The sequence below is a fragment of the Diceros bicornis genome, chromosome 12 (assembly GCF_020826845.1).
Source record: "Diceros bicornis minor isolate mBicDic1 chromosome 12, mDicBic1.mat.cur, whole genome shotgun sequence".
Taxonomy (NCBI): domain Eukaryota; kingdom Metazoa; phylum Chordata; class Mammalia; order Perissodactyla; family Rhinocerotidae; genus Diceros; species Diceros bicornis.
Window position 1 is genome coordinate 50,608,165 of NC_080751.1, and position 26,952 is coordinate 50,635,116.

At 41.2% G+C, this 26,952-nt stretch overlaps 1 protein-coding gene across 5 annotated transcripts in view; it reads right to left on the minus strand.

Moving 5' to 3' along the window:
- The window catches only part of TTC27 (tetratricopeptide repeat domain 27), a 171,396-nt gene extending 153,809 nt beyond the window's left edge, over positions 1 to 17,587 (minus strand). For 3 of the 5 annotated variants that reach the window (XM_058551480.1, XM_058551478.1, XM_058551477.1), the window contains exons 1-5: positions 17,318 to 17,585; positions 15,983 to 16,160; positions 13,420 to 13,549; positions 5,966 to 6,106; positions 45 to 147 (exon numbers count right to left, since the gene is read on the minus strand). In XM_058551480.1, the coding sequence (XP_058407463.1) occupies positions 45 to 147; positions 5,966 to 6,106; positions 13,420 to 13,549; positions 15,983 to 16,160; positions 17,318 to 17,417 (652 nt within the window). In that variant the 5' untranslated portion in view covers positions 17,418 to 17,585. Of the gene's footprint in view, positions 1 to 44; positions 148 to 5,965; positions 6,107 to 13,419; positions 13,550 to 15,982; positions 16,161 to 17,317 lie in introns of all 5 variants that reach the window. The other 2 variants (XM_058551476.1, XM_058551479.1) reach the window with 2 other exon arrangements.
- Positions 17,588 to 26,952: the final 9,365 nt, after the last annotated feature.

Genomic DNA, 26,952 nt, shown 5'->3' on the forward strand with positions numbered 1-26,952 from the left:
CCGAACCTCTCATAACACCATATCAAACAAAATCTGCTACATACCTTGATCAACACAGTCTTCAGCAAGAGCAAAAAGCTGAGGTGAGCGCTCCTCAAGCAACTGCTGATGAATATTCACACATCTCAGAGTCCACCATGGTAAGCTCTAGAAAAAGAAAGCACCACATAAACTGAAATAAAAGGACCCTTTGGAAAAAAATTTTTATATTAATTGAAATTAATTTTTAGAGCAGTTTTTACATTTGTGAAATTAAATCGATTCCTCAATAAGCACACCCACGCACTGCTATGTCTTCAGTAAGAACACCACATCCACTTCTGCATCTCCCACAAGAATCATACCTCTCCTCCATGCTCTCAAAGCCTGTACTTTTTTGATGATTTCAATTTCTGTCTTACTGAACCTACGTAAATTTTTATATATATACATTTACTGTCATAATAGTTTATAACATTGTGAAATTTCAGTTGTACATTATTATTTGTCAGTCCCCATATACATGTGCCCCTTTACCCCTTATGCCCACTCCCCAACCCCCTTCCCCTCTGGTAACCACTAATCTGTTCTCTTTGTCCAAGTATTTCTCTATCTTCCACATATGAGTAAATCATACAGTGTTTGTCTGTCTCTGTCTGGCTTATCTCACTTAACACAATACCCTCAAGTTCCATCCAAGTTGTTGCAAATGGGACGAGTTTGTCTTTTTTATGGCTGAGTAGTATTCCATTGTGTATATATACCACATCTTCTCAAAGCCTATATTTTTAACCAGTTGGGCTTTCTGATGCCATTTTGAACTTAACCACCTCCTCCTCTAAAACGTCTCTTGTAATCATCCTGCTCTGCTGGGGCACTCGATCAGCCCCATAATCCAGTACCAACTCCTCTAGGAGGCCTCCCACAAGAACCTCCGGTGGGGGTGATTTTTTCACATTATTTGTATCTCCCTTTGCAAACACATTCCACTGTATTCATGTAGGTCCTCCCTAGCTTTCAATGTCGTCTGCCATCTATCCAACAAGATGAGAAATCATGTCTTACTCATCTCTCTATCCTCCTCAAAGCAATGTATTTTGCACAAACTACAAAGTAAAAAATACCTTGGATTCAGATATTCCCCCCAACTGGGAAGATCCCTTCCACACCTTTGTGAAAGCTTTTCCATGAAGCTTTCTCCCACTAGTTTTGCACACATTGGTCTCTCACTTCTCTCAACTTCTACACTGTTCCTAGAAGTTAGCACCACATTAGATAGCTCTTGTTTTTCAAGTGTGTAACTCTACCTGGTCCATATATTTTTGAGGTAGAGACTGCATTTTATACACTGTCTTGACTAATGTATAGGGGGAGAACTTTTCCTCTATTCTCGGATGCTTGTTCTTTTTGTTTGTTTGGGTTTTTTTGTGAGGAAGATCAGCCCTGAGCTAACACCCATGCCAATCCTCCTCTTTTTGCTGAGGACGACTGGCCCTGAGCTAACATTTGCACCTATCTTCCTCCACTTTATGTGGGACGCCGCCACAGCATGGCCTGACAAGCGGTGCGTCAGTGCACACCCAAGATCCGAACCCAGGCCGCCAGCCGCGGAGCGCCCGCACTTAACTGCTAGGCCACGGGGCCGGCCCCCTCTGATGCTTGTTCTTACTTGATCAATACATCATTATTGAAAAAAAAAAGAACAAAAAACAATAAACAACAACAAGCCAATACAGAAGCAAACACAGTGAAGAGCGAAAGTCTCTCTTCTGCTGCCTCAACGTCATCCTCCTCTCCCAGAAAAATCCATAACAAAGGTTTATATTCTAGATCTTCCTCTATGCATGTACGTGTATGTGTGCAAGTTATAATAAGTATTAAATATTTGTGATAGGCTCATTAAAGTATCAAGTATGATCATGCATTGAATCATCTAAATTAATTATAACTATGTTACTTTGAATTATATGGCATGAAGGTGTGAGAAATTAATTTTGCTTTTTGTGTGTGTGTGTGAGGAAGATCAGCTCTGAGCTAACATCTGTCGCCAATCCTCCTCTTTTTGCTGAGGAAGACTGGCCCTAGGCTAACATCCGTGCCCATCTTCCTCCACTGTATACGGGACACCGCCACAGCATGGCTTGATTAGCAGTACATCGGTGCGTGCCCGGGATCCGAACCCCGGGCCGCCGCAGCAAAGCACTTGCACTTAACCACTACGCCATGGGGCTGGCCCTTTCCTTTTTTTTTTTTTTAAAGCAATACTTACCAATAGGAGACCATACTTAATTACCAAAAGCATTTTTTTTTTTTTTTACTTAAACTTAATGTCTTCATTTGATTAAGGGATAAAACTGCCTGGTTCCTTTCTAAACTGCTACACACAACTGCAGCAACAATGATGTAATCACAAATGAATTTTGACTGTATGACAAAATCCTTTCTAATTATTAGTGCTGTTCCCTCAATCCATGTAAGGAAAGGTAAAATTATCTAAGAGAAGGAAGTTTCGCATCATTTTTAATTTAATTCCCAGAGCTGTTGCCTCATTTTCATTCTTTTCCTATCACTCAGGCTAACGAAGTCAGTCTATATTTTAATTCTCTGTCCCTTATCTGCTGTCAGCAATAAGGGAGTCAGGTTTGGCAGCATATTCTTTCCTTTTCTAGACATGGGAATTTAGAGAGATCCAATCAGAGATTGCCCTTTTAAGAAAACATACAACATAAGATGCTGAATACTCTTAAAAATCAGATCTATAAACTAACTCTTAACCCAAAATGTTTATATGGGGGAAGGGGGAATGTGAAACAAATAAAGAAAGCATAGCCTATTTTTCTACTAGAAAATAAAAGTGTCTTTTTCTATTTACCAAGAATTGCTTAACAGAAAATTTGAGGCATTAATAAAGAAAGGAAACTTGAAGCCTTGCTTTAGATAGTTTCTAGATCCTGTCTCCTGATTATAGCACTTATTACAGAATGTTCTGATTGAGAAGTCACACCAGTCAATAACCTCCTAGAAGGCAGGGAGCATTAGTGTACTCAAAAGGCACCCAATAAATGTCTGCTGACTTACTCCATTTTATAATAAGGAAACCGATAGTCAGAGAAATTAACTAGCATAAGGTCACACAGTTAGTAAGTGGCTGAGCCAGAAAAACTCTGGTCTGATTTCAAAGCCAAGACTCTTTTTACTCAACATTTACATATTACTAATACTAGTCTATATACTTCACAGATTGGGGGGGGGGATCATCTTTTATAGCTCTACAAAAATACTATCATCATAAACAACTTGATACATTCCTCAGGAGTCAGCTTATTCAAAATTAATATAAAGGTTAAAATTAACTTGGATAAGTGTGTGATGCTTCTTTATTATTTTATCTTCATTTACAAAAGAAGTCATTTTTAACATCTTCATTTTGAGAATGATATATTAAAGACCCAAAGGGAAAAAAACCTCAATGTTTCAATTAAAAGGCAAGATTTCAGCACAGAACAATCTTTGCATGGTGATGTACAACAAGAAAATAGGGTTTTGAGCAGAAGTCAAAAGTTGTTTAGCATCTGCCAAGAAATTCACATGACTTGTCTCTCCAATCCTACAAAGTATGACATCCACAACCAGCAGTTCACATATTTACTTATTCTCCTAAATTGTTGATAGGACATGTATCTTTTTACAAATGATGCTTAACATACTTGCTGATGAAAGTTTTCCACCAACAAAACTTAAAACTGTGTCACTCGCTCATTAATGACCATTAGTCTCACTAGAAAGAAAATAATGCCATTTGGCAGCCTCATGTCTTGGTGATATTTTCCCTAGAGCCAAGTTCTAGTCAGTCTACAAAACCATTTAACCCAGATCAACTTGGGAAAAAATTTTTTAAAGATTATATTTATTTATTTTTCCCCCAAAGCCCCAGTAGATAGTTGTCTGTCATAGCTGCACATCCTTCCAGTTGCTGTATGTGGGACGCGGCCTCAGCATGGCCGGAGGAGCGGTGCGTGGGTTCACACCCGGGATCCGAACCCGGGCCGCCGGCAGCCGAGCGCACGCACTTAACCGTTAAGCCACGGGGCCGGCCCGAAAAATTTTTTTATTCAAGCTAACATCACTAAAAAATCAAAGATAAGGCCTTATATTCGCTAAGACACGTTGAAACCCCTCTATTAAAAACTCTTCTAGTACAGCTGATTCCAAATTCTCTGGTTCTCATGAGAGTTGCTGAACGAGGCATCATTTCCCTTCTTACTTCTTCTTTGTCTAAACTTAAATGGTTAGGAAAGTAAGCCCTTATGCAGAACAGACTAAGTCTACATTTTGCCTATAGAAATATTGTATTTCTTAAAAATTTTCAGCTAACACTTAAACTGGGAGATTTCAGATAAAACTCAGATTTACTATTTCTGGCAATATGGGGTCTGCACCCTCAAGTTGCAACAATCAAAACAGGAGTCAGCAAGCTACAGCCTGTGGGCCAAATCCAGCCCTGTCACCTGTTATATATATATATATTTTGTGTGTGTGTGAGAGGAAGATTAGCCCTGAACTAACATCTGATGCCAAGTCTCCTCTTTTTGCTGAGGAAGATTGGCCCTGGGCTAACATCCGTGCCCATCTTCCTCTACTTTATATGGGACACCACCACAGCATGGCTCAACAAGCAGCGCATCAGTCCGCGCCCAGGATCCGAACCTGCGAACCCCGGGCCGCCACAGCAAAGCGCAAGAACTCAACCACTACACCACTGGGCCGGCCCCCTGCCACCTGTTTTTATACAGCCCAAGAACTAAGAACAGTTTTTACATTTTTATTCACTGGGGAAAAAAAAAAAAGAAGAATATTTCATGGTGTGAAAAGCATAAGAAATTTAAATTTCAGTGTCTGTAAATAAAGTTTTATTGGTACACAGTCACGCCCATTCGTTTACATATTGTCTATAGCTGCTTTCACATGGCAGTGCAGAGCTGAAGAGTTGCACAGAGTTGAGTGGTTGTGACAGAGACTGCATACTGCACAGCTGACAACCTCCACTAAACCTCCAAAGACTGTTTGTACCTCTCTTGTGGTTTCTGTTGACCTCCTATTGCACACTAGCTTTCTGTGATTATGAGTCCTTCTTCTCACTAATTTATATGTGACCTAAAGAAATCATACAACACACATTCAACAAATGCTCTACTAAACCCAACCCAAATAATGAAACAAGGTAGGATGTGAGCCAGGAAACAGTAACGAAGATCCATGGCAAGAGTGCTAAAATTCTGCCTATTGTTCATTATCCTTATGTGAAATCCATAAAAGACTATGAAGGATGTTTTTAAACCTATATTTAAGATTCAGAGAATGAACATTTATACACATGCACACACACACACAACACAGGCACACACATCTATACAATCCTATTAAAGAGGCTCAATATAATCTCATTTTATACTAGAAGGGACTATCATTTCCCATTTTCTCATGAGGGGAGAAAGTTTTTGGTTATTTTCATCAGATTTTAAAATTAAATACCTAAAGAAGACTTAGAAAACAAATACACCAAGACATTGTCAGCATCACACCTAAAATCTGATGCTAATCACCACAAAAGTCAACCTGGGTATGAATCCCCTGGATGCCTTTTTTTTTTTTTTCTTTTTTGTGAGGAAGATCAGCCCTGAGCTAACATTCGTGCCAATCCTCCTCTTTTTGCTGAGGAAGACTGGCCCTGAGTTAACATCTATTGCCAATCCTCCTCCTTTTTTTTTTTTCCCTTTTTCTCCCCAAAGCCCCAGTAGATAGTTGTATGTCATAGTTGCACATCCTTCTAGTTGTTGTATGTGGGACGCCACCTCAGCATGGCTGGACAAAAGGTGCGTCTGTGTGCACCCAGGATCTGAACCCGGGCCGCCAGTAGCGGAGCATGCGCACTTAACCGCTAAGCCACGGGGCCGGCCTCTGGCTTCTTCTTCCCTTACCTGCTTACCTGAATAGCTGTCAGTTTATGTCTTACATTCACTAGGATAACTCGCGCTAGTAACAGCAGTAGAGGCTTCGAGGTCAGGCTGTAGATTGATTCACCATCTAGAATGAGCAGACTCAGAACAACTGCATCCAGTCCTTTGACCTGAAAAAAAATTGTACACTAAGATGATATAACTTAACAAAATATTAATCTTTATCTATCTTGTAATAATATATATTTTCCAGTTAATTCAGCTTTGAAACAAAGGCACTGATCTATTACACAGCAGCTGGCACTAGACAGAATCATAACATTATAAATGCCCTTAGAGATCTAAAAATCCAGCCTGCCCTTACAGATGGCCACGCATCTGCTTGTACTTTAGAGGAACAAGGAAGTCAAGAAAATGCTAGTACTGAAGAGGCATCATGACTTTATAGATTTACTTACAAGAAAATATCATCTCAATAAAAAGCATTCCTATGTTAAAGTATTTATATTAAGCATCTACATTTCACATATACATCACTAGCTGGCAAATGTCATTACAAAGCATGTGTTCTCCATAACTGCTATCAAGCCAAACAACAAGGTCTTATATATCAAACGCTGAGTAGGCATAAAACCGTGGACCAGAGTGAAGCCTGCAAAAAAGGGATGCCTTTGAAAAATCCACTCCTCAGCTGAACAGAGATTTTCTACAATGGACAAGGCACCTGTGTTTCTAAAATGTGGACTGTGTAACTTTGACAGCTGCCACCAAATAGACAGCAAGAGTGCTTAACCGTTACGAACATGAGCTCTAAAGTCACAGACACAGGATGGTGTCCTTTTTCTGCTTATTAGTTTGTGAACATAGGTAAATTTTTTAACTGAAGCCTCAGTTACATCAATTATAAAATGAAACAACAGAACCTATACTTCATAGGGTTCTTGTAAGGATTAAATTAAATAATTCAAGTAACGCCAGCGCCTGGCTCAACACTTTGTTGAAGTATTCAAGAAAGAAACAGCTGTGGGTTCAACCTCTGTCCTACCTTCATCATCACCGCAAAGCGTAATAGAGGAATAAAGATTTAACGTGAATGACCACCACCACCAAACCACACATAAAGCTCACCCTTACCTACACTAAGGGTCGAAGGAATTTTTTCTTTTTTTTGTGAAGAAGATCAGCCCTGAGCTAACATCCGTGCTAATCCTCCTCTTTTTGCTGAGGAAGACCAGCTCTGAGCTAACATCTATTGCCAATCCTCCTCCTTTTTTTCCCCAAAGCCCCAGTAGATAGTTGTATGTCATAGTTGTACATCCTTCTAGTTGCTGTATGTGGGACGTGGCACTAGCATGGCCGGAGAAGCGGTGCGTCAGTGCGCACCCGGGATCCGAACCCGGGCCGCCAGTAGCCGAGCGCATGCACTTAACCGCTAAGCCATGGGGCCACCCCAAGAAGGAATTTTTTTTAAACTTCAATAATTAAGGAATTGTTTTGAAGTAATTACAACTGCCTCAATTTTAGAAGGCAAGAGTTACCAAAAAGTTAAGTGCAGTCCAAAACTACACAGAAGTTAGTGTCTAAACAGGGATCATAGCCCAAGTTTTCCAACCCCCCAAGCAATGTTCTTCCCACCACCCCATGTCGCCTTCCCCACAGAACTCTCTACCTCTTCCTGCCCCTAAGCAAGGTCCAGGGCTATGCTAAGCATTAGGAAGGCCTCAAGGGCGGCCGGCCCAGTGGCGCAGTGGTTCAGTGCGCGTGCTCTGCTGCCGCGGCCCGGGGTTCGCAGGTTCAGATCCTGGGCGCACACCGACACACCACTTGTCAAGCCATGCTGTGGTGGTGACCCATACAAAGTAGAGGAAAATGGGCACGGATGTTAGCCCAGGACCAGTCTTCCTCAGCAAAAAGAGGAGGATTGGCATGGATGTTAGCTCAGGGCTGGTCTCCCTCACAAAGAAAAAAAAAGGAAGGCTTCAAGGACAGGACCAGGATCACTTCTAGCCCTCTGACTGGGAAAACTGCATTATGGTGCTATGGGTAACTGAGATATGGACACTAGAAGAGGACCTGGTTTGGACAAGAACCTCACCATGTGGGGGCTGGCCTGGTGGTGTAGTGGTTAAGATCGCGCACTCTGCTTGTGCAGCCCAAGGTTCGCAAGTTCGAATCCCTGCGTGAACCTACACACTGCTCATTAAGCCATGCTGTGGCGGCATCCTACATACAAAACAGAGGAGGATTGGGACAGATGTTAGCTCAGGGCCAATCTTCCTCAAGCAAAAAGAGGAGGATTGGCAACAGATATTAGCTCAGGACCAATCTTCCTCACCAAAAAATAAAAAAATAAAAATAAATAAACTAAAATATTTTCAAAAAGAAAAGAAAAGAACCTCACCATGAGTTCAGTCTTGGACATGATGAGTCTGAGGTACCTTGTGACACCTCCAAGTGGAAGTACTGAATACACAAGTGAATATACTGACTTATGAACTCGAGAGAAGAATCTGCTTAATGTGCCCAAACTGGACTCGCAGCCTCATTGAATCGTCTTGCCATTTTTTTTTTTTTAGTGAGGAAGATCGGCCCTGAGCTAACATCCATGCCAATCTTCCTCTTTTTGCTGAGGAAAACTGGCCCTGAGCTAACATCCCTGCCCATCTTCCTCCACTTTACGTGGGACGCCGCCACTGCGTGGCCTGACAAGCAGTGCGTCAGTGCGGCCCGGGGTTCCGGACGGGGCCACCAGCAGCAGAGCGCGCACACTTAACCACTAAGCCACGGTGCTGGCCCCGTCTTGTCATTTAGATGGATATAACGATCTTTATTTCCTCAAGTCCGAACCAAACTGGTGAAGTACAGGAAGATATGACATGCCTTGAAGCAAAAGAATCTTTAATCACTTTGAGATGAGAAATATGTCTACCCGTTCTAGCACAAATTTAGATGATTATCTTCTAAATGAAATCTCTAAAGATAAATAACAAACAAGTAATTAAACAGGACAACAAAAAATTGTACAAAAACATAGCCCAGGACAGACTACCTGGACATCATTACCTCTGATATCAAAGCCAGACGCTGGTTACTAAACTCCTACTCTTAAACTCAAAGTTCTCTCTAGATGGTATTAAGAGGGCAAACAATAAATAAATAAATGAGTGAATGTATGAATAAACAAATAAATTTGTCTTCCTAGTGTTACCTTGCATCATCATGAAAATATTAAATGCTTTTCTCTCTTGTGCTTAAGTAAATCAGCCTCTGTCTACCCCTGTGATATAACACTGATACTCCAAATAAGTTCTAAATGTGCTTCCAGAGGTTTTGGGAAATGGTCCATTTTTAAAAAGGATTGTTTATATCTTCAATAAAAACAGACAAAGGTTACAACTCCCTTAGGAACAATTCCTCAGTCAAGAGAGCATATGACATATAAAAATACATATTTATCAGCATAATGGTGAAAAAAATTCAACATCTGGAAGCCTGAGGTAAACTGAATATAAAATCAGATTACCCGGACATCAACCTTTATGTGTGAGAGGTGACCTACTGCTCACACTGGGACCTTCGGTGCTTTTCCTCTGAGGCTGGTTAGCACCAGAGATCAGAAAACAGTGCTAAAGATGCCAAGGCCGTTAAGTCAGAGGCAGGAAAAATTAATTCAGCTTTGGTGACTATACTCCATGACCATAAAGTATATTCACAACTATTTGTGCTTCACAAGAACTAAAAAACACGAATCACCACAGGAAAATCACAGCTAGAAAATACTGATGTGCTACTCCCCAGTTTAAAAACTTCAACTCTCTCTATCTTCCAAATCCCCAGACTGCTGGTAAAGAATAAAAATTGAATAATCCTTTTGAAAACAACCTGACTTTACCAAGAAGAGCTGAACATGCATATGCCCTAGGGCACAGCAGCTCCACTCAGGGATATACACACTACAGCAGAGCCTCCCAACTCGGTGCTGGAAAGGGTTTACAGTGGGTTAAAACAGCGATCCCCTCAGCCCTCAGGGTGCCCAACTCTAGCCTGGGGGCCAGTAAAAACAGCCACCTCCATTTAGGGCACTGCACCAAACACTATCATTTCTTTCTTTGTGTGTGTGTGTGAGAAAGATCAGCCCTGAGTTAACATCCATGACAATCCTCCTCTTTTTGCTGAGGAAGACCAGCCCTGAACTAACATCTATGGCCAATCCTCCTCCTTTTTTTCCCTTTTCTCCCCAAAGCCCCAGTAGATAGTTGTATGTCATAGTTGCACATCCTTCTAGTTGCTGCATGTGGGACGCGGCCTCAGCATGGCCAGACAAGCGGTGTGTCGGTGTGCACCCGGGATCCGAACCCAGGCCGCCAGTAGCGGAGCACGTGCACTTAACCGCCAAGCCACAGAGCCGGCCCCCTATCATTTCTTAAGTATGCTGTGCTTTGAAACTCTTGCAAATGATTTCCAGAAGATGTGTTCCTAATAGCACTGTACATAATATATTGCAAAAAATGGAAACATCCCATATGGCCACCAAGAGTAGAACAGATATATAAATTGTGGTGTATTCATACAAGTGGAATACTATACAACAGTAAAAATGAATAATGGTATAATTTAATATACCATTAAGCAAAGCAAGTCATAGAAGAATATATACAGTTTGTTTCATTTCTATAAAGTTCAAAAATTCACAAAACTAAACAATATGTTTTCTGGGGACACATACATAGATGCTAAAACTATGAAGAAAAGCAATGGAATGATTAACACAAAATTCAGGAGAGTGGTTCATGAGAGAGGGCATTGGGGCTACTGTCAGGAAGCACACACAGGGAACCTTCAAAGGCAGTATTTCTCAACCTTTTCCAAGTCAGAGCACATGTAGAAGATGCTATGATTTGTAGTGTACACCAGGTAACTAGAGAAGGCTGCTAAACCAGAAGAGACCAGTTGGAAGGCTTTCCCCAGCCCAGGCTCCACACAGCCACTGCAATGGCAGAGAGGCTCAACATCTAGGGAACAGCAGTCGGGAAATTCTGTTCTACAATGTTGGTAATGTTCTCTCTCTCAAGCTAGGTGGTGGGAACAAAGGAGTTTTATTATTTAAACTGTACAAATTTTATATGTTTTTTTGAATATATGAGGTAGTTCTAATAAAAAAATTAAAATCAAGGTCTTATCAAAGTTTCCTACAATCAGGCCTGAACCCCATCAACTCTGACCTTTTACTGCTACTCCAACAGGCTCAAAGCATCCCTTTCTCACAAACACCACGTCCTTCTCCCCTCTCAATTTCTGTTCACATGACCGCACATAGAAAGTATTTCCGGGGGCTGGCCCGGTGGCATAGTGGTTAAGTTCATGTGCTCCGCTTCAGCAGCCCGGGGTTCACAGGTTCAGATCCTGGGTGTGGACTTACACCACTCATCAAGCCATGCCGTGGTGGCATCTCATGCACAAAATAGAGGAAGACTGGCACAGATGTTAGCTCAGGGACAATCTTCCTCACCAAAAAAAAAAAAAATATTTCCTCCTCTTCTCTACCTATCCATTTTCTCATCACCCTTCAAGTTCTAGCTCAAAGTTCACTCCCAAGTAAAAAGGTCTTCTCTGACAAAATTCACTCTCCACACATATCTTCATTAATTTCACTATTTCTTATAGTCTGAATCTCTCGTAATCCATTTCTGTACTGCTGTGAATTGTTAGCTGACTTTACAGGTGCTTCTACACTAGTATAGTAGAAAGAGTACTAGATTTGAACCCAGAAAACATGGATTCCAATTCCCCAACTATAAGACCTCTGACAAGCTTCTTTTACCACTGTGAGCTTCAGTTTTCTCACCTACAGAATATCTCAAATTGATAGAACACATGTGAATTAAGAACCACACATCAGTGCTCAGTAAATATTTATGACTTTGACGGTCTGGCGGATTTCTAACCTACACTACAGAGCCATAGAGGTCAGAAACTGTTTCATACATAAAAAAAGAGGGAATGAGATGTTCCATATAAGTAAATTTCTGGATAAGTGAAGCATATCCTTTTAAGTGCCATAATCTTTGCGATCTTATTTTACCCATTTTGGACGAAAACCTTTGTAAGATGTAGATTAAATTCCCTTCTTAGATACAAGATACAGAAGATCTTTTAACCTTTCAGTAATGATTTAGGGTCACTATTACAAATTTCAATGACTCTACTGCAATCTAATATAGTGACTCACTAAACTGATGCATACAGAGCTAACCATTGTGGCTTTCAGATTAAATCGGTTACTTTTGTACTTCTTCTCTTTCCACCCCACCATCAATTATTAACACTTATCTCTATTAACTCTGCTCCCCTTTCATTTGCTACTTCTAATTCTGAGTAACCAAAACAGCAAACAGGTCTCTTTTGCTCTATAAGCTTTGGATGCTAAGGGGCCCTTTTTCCAGGCTGAGTGACTGATATCTATGTTCTAGATCTCTGAGGTGGCTGGATAAATCAAAGTTACCATCAGATGAAAACTAGACTGCTGGTGGTGAACACCATGCAGTTTATACAGAAGTCAAAATACAACGATGTACACCAGAAATTTGTATAATGTTATAAACCAATGTGACCTCAAGAAAATAAATTTAAAAAAAAAAATCAAAGTTATCATACTTCTTTTTAGAGCATGTCATACTCACCAAGCCCTATGCATATGTGCTCAAAAACTCCTGAAGGATTCGAACTGTAAGCTCTACTGATGATCTACTGATGCAGGTCAATAATATTACCTTCATATATGGATAATAATAATTATCACCATGGAGCACCTCTGTGCCAGGCACTTTAAGATGGGGCCTCAAGGCCTAGTGGTTAAGTTCGGGTGGTTTGCTTCGGCAGCCCGGGTTCACAGGTTCAGATCCCAGGCACGGACCTACATCACTCATCAGCCATGCTGTGGCAGCAACCCACATACAAAATAGAGAAAGACTGGCACAGATGTTAGCTCAGGGTGAATCTTCCTCAAACAAAAAGAGGAAGATTGGCACAGATGTTAGCTCAGAGCAAATCTTTCTCAGCCAAAACAAAAGACAGTATTTGTAATATAAAGGAAATCACCCCTGGGAACCGTTCCTAAGCACAGCAGCAAAACTTACTTGCAACAAAATTAAATAGATTTCCAGATTTGCTGCTTTGCCACAAAAAGATCTTTATGTAACTGTGGTAATATATGCAACTGGGTAACTGGTGGAGCTGCCTATACTTTAACAAAAAGAGCAGCTAACAGAGCTCCATGAAATGGGAAGCATCTGAAGAGAAGTTTGAGACTCACAAAGGAAATATCTGAAAATCTGATCAATGAACAAGCATTCTTAGTAGGTTTCATGCAAGCTATAAAGTCATGCTTCTTTCCTACCTACTATCAATGCCAGTTTATAAAGACCAGTTCCTAAAGAATAAATAATACAATAATAACTATATATGACATTTCCAAGAAGCGTACCTCACTGAATTGCTGGAACAAAACAGATGGCAAAAAATCCTGAGGCTGTAAATCCACAAGAGGCCCCGTCCAGTTACTCTGAACAAAAAGTTGCAAACTGCTCACACCAAGTAGGAATATCAGCTGTTGTCTGCATATAAGAATAGTTAAAGAAATAAATATGAACGACTATCATTGTATAACTACAAACACTATTTCATTTCAGTTTTATTAATAAAAATATAAGATATCAACTGGGGGCCGGCCCGGTGGCGCAAGCGGTTAAGTGCGCGCGCTCCGCTGCGGCGGCCCGGGGTTCGCTGGTTCGGATCCCGGGCGCGCACCGACGCACTGCTTGGTAAGCCATGCTGTGGCGGCGTCCCATATAAAGTGGAGGAAGATAGGCACCGATGTTAGCCCAGGGCCGTCTTCCTCAGCAAAAAAAGAGGAGGATTGGCGGATGTTAGCTCAGGGCTGATCTCCTCACAAAAAAAAAAAAAAAAAAAATATATAAGATATCAACCAACATTTATTGAGAGCATTACAAAAAAAATTTCTGAAACGTAAACAGTTTAAGTCTGCAATGTCCAATATTATACCCATAAGCCACATACGGCTCTTTTAAATTTAAATTAATTACAATTAAATAAAATGTAAAATTCAGTCCCTCTGTCGCACTGCCCACATTTCAAGTGCTCAATGACAAATGTAGCTAGTGGCTACCATAGTGGACAGCACAGATATGGAACAGTTCCATCACTGTAGAAAGTTCTCTTGAACGGTGCTGGTTTACGCCCCAAGCAGGTGCTTCTAACTTTTTCTTGCATTCTATTTAATAGCTCTGACTTTGCCAGATGATATATGGAAAACTGATTTGATACAAAAGAAAACTGACAAGAAGTTGTTTTTAAACAACATTTTTACTGACCCTGTATTACCAACTGCTAGAACAAAAAGATCTCTAGAAATTTCACTTCTATCTATTTTTTTTTTTCAGTCCTGCTTTGCCTTAAGACAGGGATAGGTAAACTTTTTCTGTTAAGGGACAGATATGAAATATTTTAGGCTTTTTGGGTCACATGTGTTTTTTTTTCCCAACACTTTAAAAATGTAAACACCATTCTTAGCCACTTTGGCCCAGCAGCCATAATTTGACAACACCTAGATTAAGAAAAAACAGGTGGGGATTCAGCTCTAACAAAGAACAGCCAGAGAACCCTGGAGTTTCACGCTAAAGAGAAAGTAAAAGCAGTCACCCTCTTCTCTCCATGTCCCCTAGGATATCCTTCTCCCCTTCTCCCCTCTAAGGAAAAAAAAAAATCTAATCTACGAGCCTATGGTAGCCAGAATATAAAGCTCTGGATGCAGCGCAACTGAGAGCAAAGAAGAAGCAACACTAGAGAAAACAGGTAACAAAAGAGCCTGCTTGCAGTTAGAAAACTTGGGAAAAACAGGTGTGCAGCAAGATCTTAAAGCCTTAATATAACACTCATAACTAAAAATCAAAATCCTTAAGATGAATTGAGAATACAGTTTAATTTTCAAATACCACAAAATGAGGCAACTGAGATGTCTCTTCTCAGCCCTACGTTACAAGCTGGAATTCTGGTCTATCCATGAATGATGCATTTGTGTGTATGTGTGCGTGGTTTAATGCACACCACACAAAGCTAGTTGCTATGATACTGCACACACATCAGACAGCAAAATAAGAATCAGAAATGACACTGCAGGAATGTAAACTACTAGTAAACCAGAAAAATGAAAAGGAATGATACTAATTTTTAAAATAAAATGCCTACAGCAACATTCTTTTACAAACTCCTTATGGATACAAGTTATATCTTATTCATCCTCACAACCTCAACACCTAGCATGGCAGTCAGTTTATTTGTTGAAGAACTAAATAAAGCCATTCCCTAGACATAATGGTAAAACAAAATTGCATGTGTTTTAAACACAATTCAAACTTGATGCCACAGGTAGTAGAGGAAAGAAAGAGGTATATTAACAAATTTACAATAGTAAAACATAAGCCACTGAAAGACTTAGGTTTCACTGCTGTATAACTATCCATTATACTTAATCCTATAAAATTACATAAACTTCAATGGGAGAAGGTAAACCAAGGGTTCCATAATAAAAACATTAAGTTCTCTGATCTCTAGAAAGATAACAAGCTAAAACATAACAGAAGTAGTTATAAGTATCACTCAGCAATCTAGAAATAGCAAGATGGATAGTGTATGCTTTCAAGTTAAAAAGAAATAAGGTTTGAAGTCCTGCCTATGGCTAAAACCTATCAGACCTAAGCATTTGGAAGCTCAGTGGGTTAGCAGTTAGCACCCAATTATACGCCAGTCTCACATACGAAACCCTTATATCCTACAACACTTTACTTTTTCATTCTGGATGGTCCTCTGGACAGAAGTTTTTACACACATTGTTTGGTATATTATGAGTCCTGACTAAATGTAAAGTCAGGTTTTTCAACAACTGCTAAAATCAGTGCCTTACATGGTCGAGGCCCTATTAAATATATTCAGAGTCTGTTTGTCTACAAAAATGTCAAATAAAATTCTACCTTTCGGTTTTGTCCAAATCTGTTGAGTAATCCAGGAACGTTACTACCTGCTTCTCTAGGTTGCTGTCAATCTTTTCTTCAGTCATCATTGTTGAATTAAAAATATTTTGAGTCAATGAATTTAAGAATATGGCCTCATAGTTCCCTTCTAGCAGCAACTGTAGATAAGATCCACTCTCTGTAACATAAAAAATTAGTTCAATAATCCAAAAGAACAATTATTTTCATACTGTAAAGGATAATACTATTAGGTAAATCTACCATCTTAGTATGCAAAATAATGTATATACTTAGAATGCTTGCTATACATTAATCACAGAGCATTGAGCAAATTCCCATCATTATGCAAACATCACTTCTCCTAGAATTAGAAGCTCATCCACACGATGAGCAGCAAGGTAGAAGTTAGACCCAGGAATAACATTCCTCACTAGTAAGTATTATCACCCTTCAGCTGGGAATTCAGCAAGATTCCTACTGACAACAGAAAAGTTTCCTAAGACCTTCCACAATCTGGCTCCTCCTACCCCCACTAGACTCCCTGATGAAAAGTTGGTTCTCTCATTGTTCCCCTAATATCCCATGCACATTCCTGCCTCCACAGTGTGATTTCTCCTGCTGAACTCTGCTCCACTTGTCAGTCTTACTCTTTAATCAAAAATCAGGTCAGGTCTTACTTCTTCCATGAAACTCTCCCAGACCACCAGATTTCAGATAGTACCTCTCTCTTGAATTACCTATTGTGTATACACACAAACGCGCACACACACAGCACTTAGTATATACTGTCCTAAATTGTTATTTCTCTTCCAGGTGCAGTCAAAATCCCACAACCAGATGTGCCTATATCCCACTAGTAAATGTGCCTTTTAACTCTTTATCTCTCTGGTAAATGTGCATTGCTCACAAGATTACATCTTTGCTGCCTCGTTTCAGCTGTTCGCCCTCCAGCCGTGTGACCCTGAATAAATTACTTAACCAATCTGTACTTAAATGTACTTTTCATCTGAAAAATGGAATTAAAAGTAGTACCTATCTTACGTGTCTATTATAAGGATTAAATGACTGAATACATGTAAAGGGCTTAGAAAAGTAACTGACATTGCCATTATTTTTACTGAACCTGGGCGGTGAGAAGTTTGGGGTAAAGACTCTCACGGAGCCTGAAGACCACGCCCACCACGTCAAGGATCAACAACCCAAAGCCTTAAGGAATAAGTTAGATTTTGGTAGGAAGAAAATAAAACAAGGTGAGATGAGAACCCAGCCGCCGCCACCCCTTCTCCCCACAGTCTCCTCGGTGGCCTAAGTCCCTGGCAGGTGCATCTCTCTCACCAGAGCCGGCGACTCCCTCCTGCTTCCATTGCTGCCGCTCAGCCTCAGTGGAAAATCCCCTCAGAACTGCCAGCTCCGGGGTCCACATCACCCCGGACATCGCTGCAGCCAAAACGGGGTCCTACAAGAGTCACACAGGAGTCAACGAAAGAAAGTGAAAGGAGGAGGGTCCAAAGACGCCGAAGTCTAACGGCGACAGTTCCTGAAAATAAGTCCACAGTCCTAGAACTCCATGTGCGGATACCGGCACACGGAAGCGGCCATGACAGCAGCGCGGGGCATCCTGGGAAAAACACAGACGCACTCTACGGACCAGCTTCCGCCTAGGAGACCAACCGGAGTCCTTGGTACTGAGCTTGCCCAGTGAAGATGCCCCGCCCCGAGCGCGGAATGGGCGGGGGTTGGAGGGCGTGGTCGAACTCAGCCCCGCCCCTAATGGGCGGTGCCGAGAGCTGCGGAAGACACGGAGGGCGTGGAGTCCTTGTGTACCGCCCACCGAGGACTGGGGTTAAAATGCTGCTTAAAGTGGCGGTCTTGCTCAACCGAGGTTTAATTGGAAGGTCTACCGCTTTGATTCCTAAACATTTTTTGGGTCTGAACCGTCCTAACTACCTGATGAAAGCCGTAGTCCTTCCCGCAAAATGCACGTGGGCCCTTACTTCCCAGCACTTGGGTACCATGTCTGGGAGTTAGAGACCCTCTAAAGTGGAGTCCGTGAACCCCAGGTTAAGAACCCCATCAGAAGAGACTAGGTGTTTATTACTGAATGAATTAAAATGTAAGAAAAGTATCTGGTTTTGACGCCGCCACCACATAAATCATGACGGAGTGGGACATCTGGCCCAACCGCTGGTGCAGGGAGGTTTCTGGAGGATAGACTGAACGCTGCAGAAATCTGCCTGCCTCCCACAGAGCTGGCGCTTTATCCGGACGTCGCCTAGTCTTCATAGCAGCACCCCTAGGCGAAAACCAAGGCTTGGAGAGTCGGGACTTGGCAGGGTGGGACTCTGCCTGAGTTGGCTTGAAGCCTGCACTGAGTGTGCCATACAAGATCCAGGAGAAAGCTGCAGAATAACACTTGCCACACAGGATTCTTGGAGGAATCAAGTGCACCTCTCTGGAAGACCCTCGCCCAGTACCTGGCTCCAAGGCAGAAGCTAAATAATTCTTAATTCAATCTCTTCCTCAGGACCCAGAGCCCCTCCAGAATTTGGAGGGAAGAGGTGCCTAGCTCAGTTCAGCAGCTGCCAAAGGAAGCCAGACCTGAGCTGTGAGTGAAGAACAGATGCCCTCGAATGTCTTCTCACTGAGAAGTAATTAAAAGCTGTTTGTGCAGGGAATGGTATTTGATCAGTGTGGCCATTTGGTGTTTCAAGCACAAAATCCAACACTGTGGAAACTATTTGACAGTTGTTAAAAAGATCAACAGCGGTAGAAACACACTGACCACTGACCTCTACACCAAGTTCCTCACTTGTGTGTAGAGCCCCATTGACCCACACTGTGGAACTTGGAGCTTTCACTATAATTCAAGGGTTGTTTGTTTTAAATAATGTGGTATGCTAGTCGATAGTAATTAAGTCTGTTAATCTCCCTTCAGGCTAAATAGACTCCAGTAATAAAATGGGGTGAAAAAATATGGCCTCAATTGAAAAAAAAGTACTGAATGGAAACTGAGCTGGTGGGGGAGATATGCCCACTTTAGCATCAGTATAGAGTGCCTTGGCTGGGCGGTCTGTTGGGAACCCAGATGTCACTATCTATAAGTCTTTTTCTTGGGCTGGTCAGATTTCTCAGAGAGACACGTTAAATCTCCTAGCTGGATGGCGAGGGCCTGGTTGCCAGAATTCCAGAGCCAAGTGGAATGAGAAAGCCAGGAGTCTCAGTATTCAAGATCCAGTCTGTATATCAGACCCTCTACAGACCACTGCAGTGGGGGTAAAGGGGAAGCAGTGGGCTGGGATTCCAGCTGACTGACTCAACTTTGCAGGAGTCCCCCTCATTTTAGCCCCTCTCCTCCCACTCCATAGCTTCAGTCCCACAGGCATCTAGTGCTCCCCCTTCCTGAGTCTTTTAGGGATTGTTCAGTGTAGATAATAGTTTGCCTTAGCTTTTCTCATTGCATTTTGTGTGTGTGTGTGTGAGGAAGATCAGCCCTGAGCTAACATCCGTGCTAATCCTCCTCTTTTTGCTGAGGAAGATCGGCTCTGAGCTAACATCTATTGCCAATCCTCCTCCTTTCCCCCCATCCCCAAGCCCCAGTAGATAGCTGTATGTCATAGTTGCACATCCTTCTAGTTGCTGTATGTGGGACGCAGCCTCAGCATGGCCGGAGAAGCGGTGCGTCTGTGCGCGCCGGGATACGAACCCACGCTGGCGGAGCGCACACACTTAACCGCTAAGCCACGGGGCCAGCCCCTCCCATTGCATTTTTAGGATTGGCCTTTCTCTGGTCAGCTAAGTCAGTTATCTAGCTTCCCAACAGTGTTACCGACTCTCATCTTCCCTTTCCTTGTGAGTTATGTCGTAATTTTTTTATTTACCATAGTTTTAATGGCCTTTGAAGAAGGAGAGAAATTAGATGCATATATTCAATATTCCATGTTTACGCAGAACCTTAAATTGTATTGTAAATGACACTTTTCTCCAAGTAGCTTCAGGTTTGATACATTTATGCGTTTTAACTAATTCTATCTCATGTCTTTTTAGGTTGTAAAGGGGAGGCAGGATCTTTTCACTAGCTCAAGCACAGAGATGTCAGGATTGTAACCAGCATTTCGTGACCCTTCAATCCCTTTTCATATTCTTTAAAAATCTAATTTTTAATAATAATAATTTAAAAAATGTTTGCAAATGTTTGTAGCAGCATTTTTAGTAATAGCCAAAAACTGGAAACAACCCAAAAGTCCATCCACAAATGAATAAACAGATTGTGATATATTTATACAATGGAATACTGTTCAGCTATAAAAAAAAGAATGAACTATAGATACACATAATATACACAAATATCAAATAATTATGCTGAGTGAAATAAGCTAGGAAAAAAGAGAACATACTATATGATTCCATTTATATAAATCTAGAAAATGCAAACTAATCTATAATGACAGAAAGCAGATCAGTGGTTGCTTGGGGATGGGGAGGATGGAGAGGAAAGCAGGGAGGGATTGCAAAGAGGAACAAGGACACTTTGGGAGTGATTGATATGTTCACTATTGTGCTGATGGTTTCATGTGAATCAACATATGGAAAAACTTATCAAACTGTACAGTTAAAATATGTGTACTTTATTCTGTCAATTATACCTCAATAACATTGTTTTTTAAAAATTGTCTGTTGTAGAAGGCTTAAAATCTGATCTCCCAAGTCTAATATTCTCCAAAAGCCTTCTCCTTACATACAACCTTACATACAATTCTTTCCAGTCCTCTGCCCTTTCCAAACACTGTGTCCCTCAGAACAATAGCTCCACAACCACCACTAACCCTCAGGGTGTTAGCTAGCCCTTTGTTCTGTGGCTCTGTCTAGTCAGTGCTACCAAACAGACTTGGGCCCTCTCCTCACCTCTTCAGAAACTCCCTTGGGGCCATTATTTTTATGTATTTATTTTTTTGGTGAGGAAGATTGTCCCTGAGCTAACATCTGTGCCAAACTTCCTCCATTTTGTATGTGGGTCACTGCCACAGCATGGCTTGATGAGCAGTATGTAGGTCCATGCCCAGGATCCAAACCCACAAACCCTGGGTCACCAAAGCAGAGTGCGTGAACCCAACCACTACACCACCAGGCCTTGGGGCTATTATTTTTTACACTCTCCTGACCTGCTCAACCCTTGTTGAATTTACATTTCCGGCCATGCACCTTCCTCGTATTTTTCCCCTTAGGGAGGCATAATGCAAAACTTCCTTCTCTATCACACAGTAGTCCCAGTTAGAAGTGTTACAATTGTGTTTATTTTTCACTGTAGACAAAAAGTTACTATGCACATTTTATTAGAAGCATGAGTATGGAGAAGATGAAATTTATTGATGGGCCAGGAACTTTTGACACAAATAAGAGAGGAGAAAGGAGACAAATTAACATGGATTGAAGGCATAAGGTAAACCAGCTATGGTGCTAAGCACAGTTAAATGGACATCTCACTTAACTCTTTTGTGTGTGTGTGAGGAAATCAGCCCTGAGCTAACATCCATTGCCAATCCTCCTCTTTTTCCTAAGGAAGATTGTCCCTGAGCTAACATCTGTGCCCATCTTCTTCTAATTTGCATATGGGATGCTGCTGTAGCATGGCTTAATGAGCAGTGCCTAGGTCCATGCCCGGGATCCAAACCCACGAACCCCAGGCTGAGGGAGCCACCAAAGTGGAGTGTGCAAACTTAACCACTACGCCACCGGGCCAGCCCCTCATTTAACTCTTATAATAACTTTTTGAGAGAAATATTAAGCCAATTTTTCAGATGAGGAAACAGAGATAAGTACCTTGCCCAAGGTTACGCTAGGATTTGAACCTAGCCTGACCCCCCAAAGCTCCGTGCGCTACATCTGGTGAACAAAGATGGATGACAAGTATGTGACTGTATGTAGGACAGGGCAAGTAGGTAAATAAGTAAAATAACCTCCCTAGGGAACATGCTGGAAATAACTCTGGAGCCAGGGTCAGTGCAGTTGCTGGAAATCCCTCAAAGCAAGCACTGGAGAAGCAGAGGAAAGAAAGGATGCATTTGGTTGAGGTGCGAATATTGGTAGAAGATAAGTCAGACAGATACCCTCCTTAATGAAAAGCAGCCAGATCCTGTAACGTTTCCTTCAGAAACTGCCCTGGTGAGCGGGGGCCGAAGCCAGGCAGCCCAGTGATGTCCCCTTTACTTTGTCCTTGGGGATCTTAGAATGTGAGGACTCTAACCACTAGTATGCTTCCCCTGAAGGGTGTGCTGTTTCTCTCACAAAGCAAAACAAGACCCTTCCCTCTGGTAGGTCTTAATTCAGCTGAAAAAGGATAAGGCTTTCAATAAGACTTCACTAGATGCAATATGAGTACAAAGGCGACACAAACGTAGATACAGGAAGAATGCCACTCAGGCTCACACATTCTGCTTGACCCGACCAGCCTTGTTTAGAGAAGTGCCATCCCTCCCTAGACTCTGGAACTCTCTTCTGGACGTTTAGAATCACACAGGAGGCTTCTGTCCTGGTTGCTGTGCTTTAAAGTCCCCCCCACCCCATATATCACAAACACACAAAATAAATCAAAGAATATATGGGGGTTCCGGTCACTGAAGATTCAAGGACACAGGGTGACCTGAAACAGCTGCTCTCTTGATTTACACTGTTCAGTCTCCAGAGAAAAGGCGTCTCTACATCTTATCCATGTCCTTAAAACAAAAGGCTCCTCAGTCTAAATGCTGTAAAGGTGCATGTGTTGTGCTGCATGTAATGTAGGAGACAGGCACTGATGAGTGAAAAATACAGGGAGGATTTGAGCTGCAGAAGCTCACAGGTAAGAGAAAAGACAACTTATCAAATCTCCCTCTCAGCATGAATGCAACAGATTCTCAGATAATTGTCATTTCTCAGTAGTAATGCATGTCCATTTTCTTGCTACTCCTTGTGTTCTACTTTTGGTTCAGGAGGTACTCATGAAATAGAATTTTACTTGGGACAGATATGGACAGTGGCCAGGAAACATTTTACAATCTGAAACAACTTGTATTAGATGTAACATTTGAATGAGAGGTAATATGTTTGAAACATGGTACCAATTCTTTACAGTAGCAATCAGATTACATTAAACACTAGAACTGTTGAGTTTTGTTTTTTAAAAAATAAGATTGAACTAAATACAAAAATTAAAAAAAAATTTTGCCTTTCTTTAACCAGTATTGATTTTACTTTATATTTCCCTTTTGATTTTAATAAGTAATTTTAAATGTTTTAGAAGAAAAGATAGAAAACATGAAGCTTTAACATTTACTTAAATTTACATTTTCGATAAGAGCACATTCAAACTTTATGTACTTTGAATAAAATTACATTGTATTATTTTTATCCTTTAGTTCAGTAGTGTTAATAGAACCAGGAAACTTTTGATTATTGTAGTGGGCTAATGGCCCCAAAGATGTCAGGTCCTAATTCCTGTTCCCTTAATGGGAAAAAAAGATGTTCGCAGTTGTGGCTAACACAGTTGTAAGTCTGAAGTGCCATCACCAGTGCTGTATAAGAGACAGGCAGAGGGAGATTACACACAGATACACACACACAAACACACAGGAGAAAGATATGTGAAGATTAAGGCAGAGGTTCGAGTAATGCATCCACCAGTCAAGGAATGCTGGCAGCCACCAGAAGCTGGAAGAGGCAAGAAATGGGTTCTCCCCTAGAGCCTTCAGAGGGAGTATAGCCCTGCCAATACCTTGATTTCAGACTTTTGGTCTCTGGAACTGTGAGCAAATAAATTTCTGTTTTAAGTCACTAAGTTTGTGGTAATTTGTTACAGGAGACCTAGGAACTAATACAAGTATTAAAATATAATTATTGATTTTGTAGAAATAAAGGCAAGATAAATTTTATGGAATAAATATATAATAATATGTTAATTAGGTATGTCTTTATTTTATTACTTATCCAGACATTACTGGCCCATCAACAGAATACTTCAACATGCCCAATAATTTAATTTTTTAAATCAATTATTTTGATGCCTAGCACTTATATAAAAAACAGTTTAACACATTTTTTTTTTTGGTTATGAAGATACATTTGTCAAAGTAGGATGATACAACATATTTCACATAATACTTTGCTAGTTTAATTAATAACCTAAATGTTTAGACATATGGTATGTGCATCTCCATTTGTATTTTGCCTCTTACCCTGTAAATGTTATGGGCGGACTTCCATGTGACTTGATCCTTTTACAGTTCAGAACAAGAAGGGGAGTTCTCCCTTCCAGTCTCCCTACCTGTCTCGTCAATTCCAGTTTTGGGTCTGAAGACACTTCTCTTACCCAAGTGATCAGTGTGATCAATGTGACTCATGCTTTTCTGCATTAAGAGGATAGCTACTTCAAAGTAACATCAGAGCCACAACATCCCATCACAAAGTTGTACACATATGGCATGAGGAGGCCTTTTCCCTCTCTGGCGTATAGGAGAAAAGTTGCTGAAGTTTGGAAAGGGCATCAAGTTCATGGGGAAAATTAACAGAGATAGAAGAGAGTGGACTGAGAGAAAATTACCACTTTTTGGAGCAGTTAATACTGGGTCTCAAATCTGGATGTCCCTTAGAACCACCCTGGAAGTTTTGTAATCACCCACCTGGAATCAACCCTGACTAATTAAATCAGAACCTCTGGGCGGTGGGGGAGATTCCTAGTCTCAGTCCTCCACGTGAGTCTAATAATGTAGGGATGAGAACCCATGACTGGAATGTGCCACAGATACTGCACTAGCATTTCACTTAAGTTATGTTGTTGATACTTATAACAACGCAGAGATAGTTATTATTATTTCCAATTACAGATGAAGAAACTGAATCTCAGAGAAGCCAAGCGTCTTGTCTGAGGCCATGCAACTTGGGATCTGAGGAGCCAGGATGGCTCAAATCTGCATTCTTTCCTCTGAAACCTAACAGAATGTCAATGACTCAGATTCAGAGTGTAAACTTGTAAATCAGCCAGAAAGTACCACAAATTCCCACATCTAGAGCTAAGAGATGTTAGGCTACTTTAGAAGAAAACTGGGACTACTAAAAGCCACTTTTTATCTTGAGAATAACATTCCCACAAACTTAGGAAAAGACTGGCTATCCTGTAACCTTTAAACCTGTTCAATCAATGACAACCTGCCTCACTGAATACATTTCTGCAAGCCATCCAATCAGCGTTAGCCTCTTGCTTCTGAAAGTCAGCCTGTCAGGGATGGACTCAGTCAAATAAACATACCTCCGGGTGCCAACCAACCAACAAGAGTGTCACCTAGGTAGTCATACTTAAGATGATGTCAGTTCCTTATTCCTCTGCAAGTCTGCCCGTCCCGGAACTCCACGCTGCGCAAACCCTGTGTGAGATCAACACCCTCCTCTGCTGGGAGAGACCGTGCCTGACCAGCATCACTCTCTCTTACTACACGTTGTGGGCTGAATTGTGTACCCTCCCTCCCAAGTTCATACGCTGAAGTCCTAACCGCAGTTAGGACCCCTCAAAATGTTACTGTATTTGGGCATAGTGTCTTTAAAGAGGTAATTAAGGTAGAATAAGGTCATAAGAGTGGGTCCTAATCCAATGTGGCTGGTGTCCTTATAAGAAGAGATTAGGACAGAGACATATAAAGAGGGGAGACCACGTGGAGACACAGGAAGAACACAGCCATCCACAAGCCAAGGACAGAGGCCTCAGAAGAAACCAACCCTGCTGACACCTTGATTTCAGACTTTTAGCCTCCAGAATTGTGAAAAAACAAATTTTTGTTTAAGCCTCTCATTCTGTGGTATTTTGTTATGGCAGCCCTAGCGAATGAATACACTACAGTAAGCAATAAATTCAGCTATGTCTTTTTATTTTAGGTACTGAGTAGTGGTCTCATCATCTTTTGACAAATCGGAGGTTCCACCAAGATCATTTTAAAGACCATCCCAGACAGCACTCTAGGGAACTCTCAGACTGACACTGGCCCTTTGAGCCCAGACTTCACTTGTCCTTCAGATCTGCTGCCAGGTGAGTTAGTCTCGACAATATCTCTAACTAGTTTCATTGAGCTCTCCTTTATTTATTCTTTAATCCTAGGATTTGTAAGGAAGAAGGTTTTTGTATAATATCACTAGGCTTAGTCCTTTGTTATAAGAAATTAGACCTTTTGGTATAGAGGTACACCATTTGGCAAACAGACCTGTATCTTTTATAAGATCACTAGACCTTTTGTTTGGGAGGTATATCATTTGATAAATATTTGTGCCATATCTTGCTTACTTGATAGTCTTAGAAAGTAAACAAGTGAGAAACCGATATAATTTATGTCTCTCTATATAAAATAACAAAATGGGCCTTTCTTAAGACTTGGGAGCCTACACAGAAGGATAATGGTATAGACTACAAGCAGAAGGCCCACTGAAAGAAATAATGACCCATGTTGCCTAAAAAACAAAAAGACAACTACATATCCAAAATTCCTCCAATGATGCCAATCCAAAAGAGACAGTAGCACCCAACAATACTCTGACCTTCCTCTAAACTCTCAAGTAGAATTACCTTTAACATTGGACAATAATTCTTGTTGATATAGCATCATTTTATCTACCTTAGTTCCACTACTGTAGAACATCAGATCCTGCTGTTAAAATTTTAAAAGTCGACTGAAAAGCAAGAAGGAAGGCAAGCTCACTTTTTTTAATAAAAAAGAAAATTTGGGCCGGCCCGGTGGCTTAGCGGTTAAGTGCGCGTGCTCCACTGCTGGTGGCCCGGGGTTCGGATCCTGGGCGCACACCAATGCACCGCTTCTCCAGCCATGCTGAGGCCACGTCCCACATACAGCAACTAGAAGGATGTGCAGCTACGACATACAACTATCTACTGGGGCTTTGGGGGGAAAATAAATAAATAAATAAAATCTAAAAAAAAAAAAAAGAAAGAAAATTTGTTT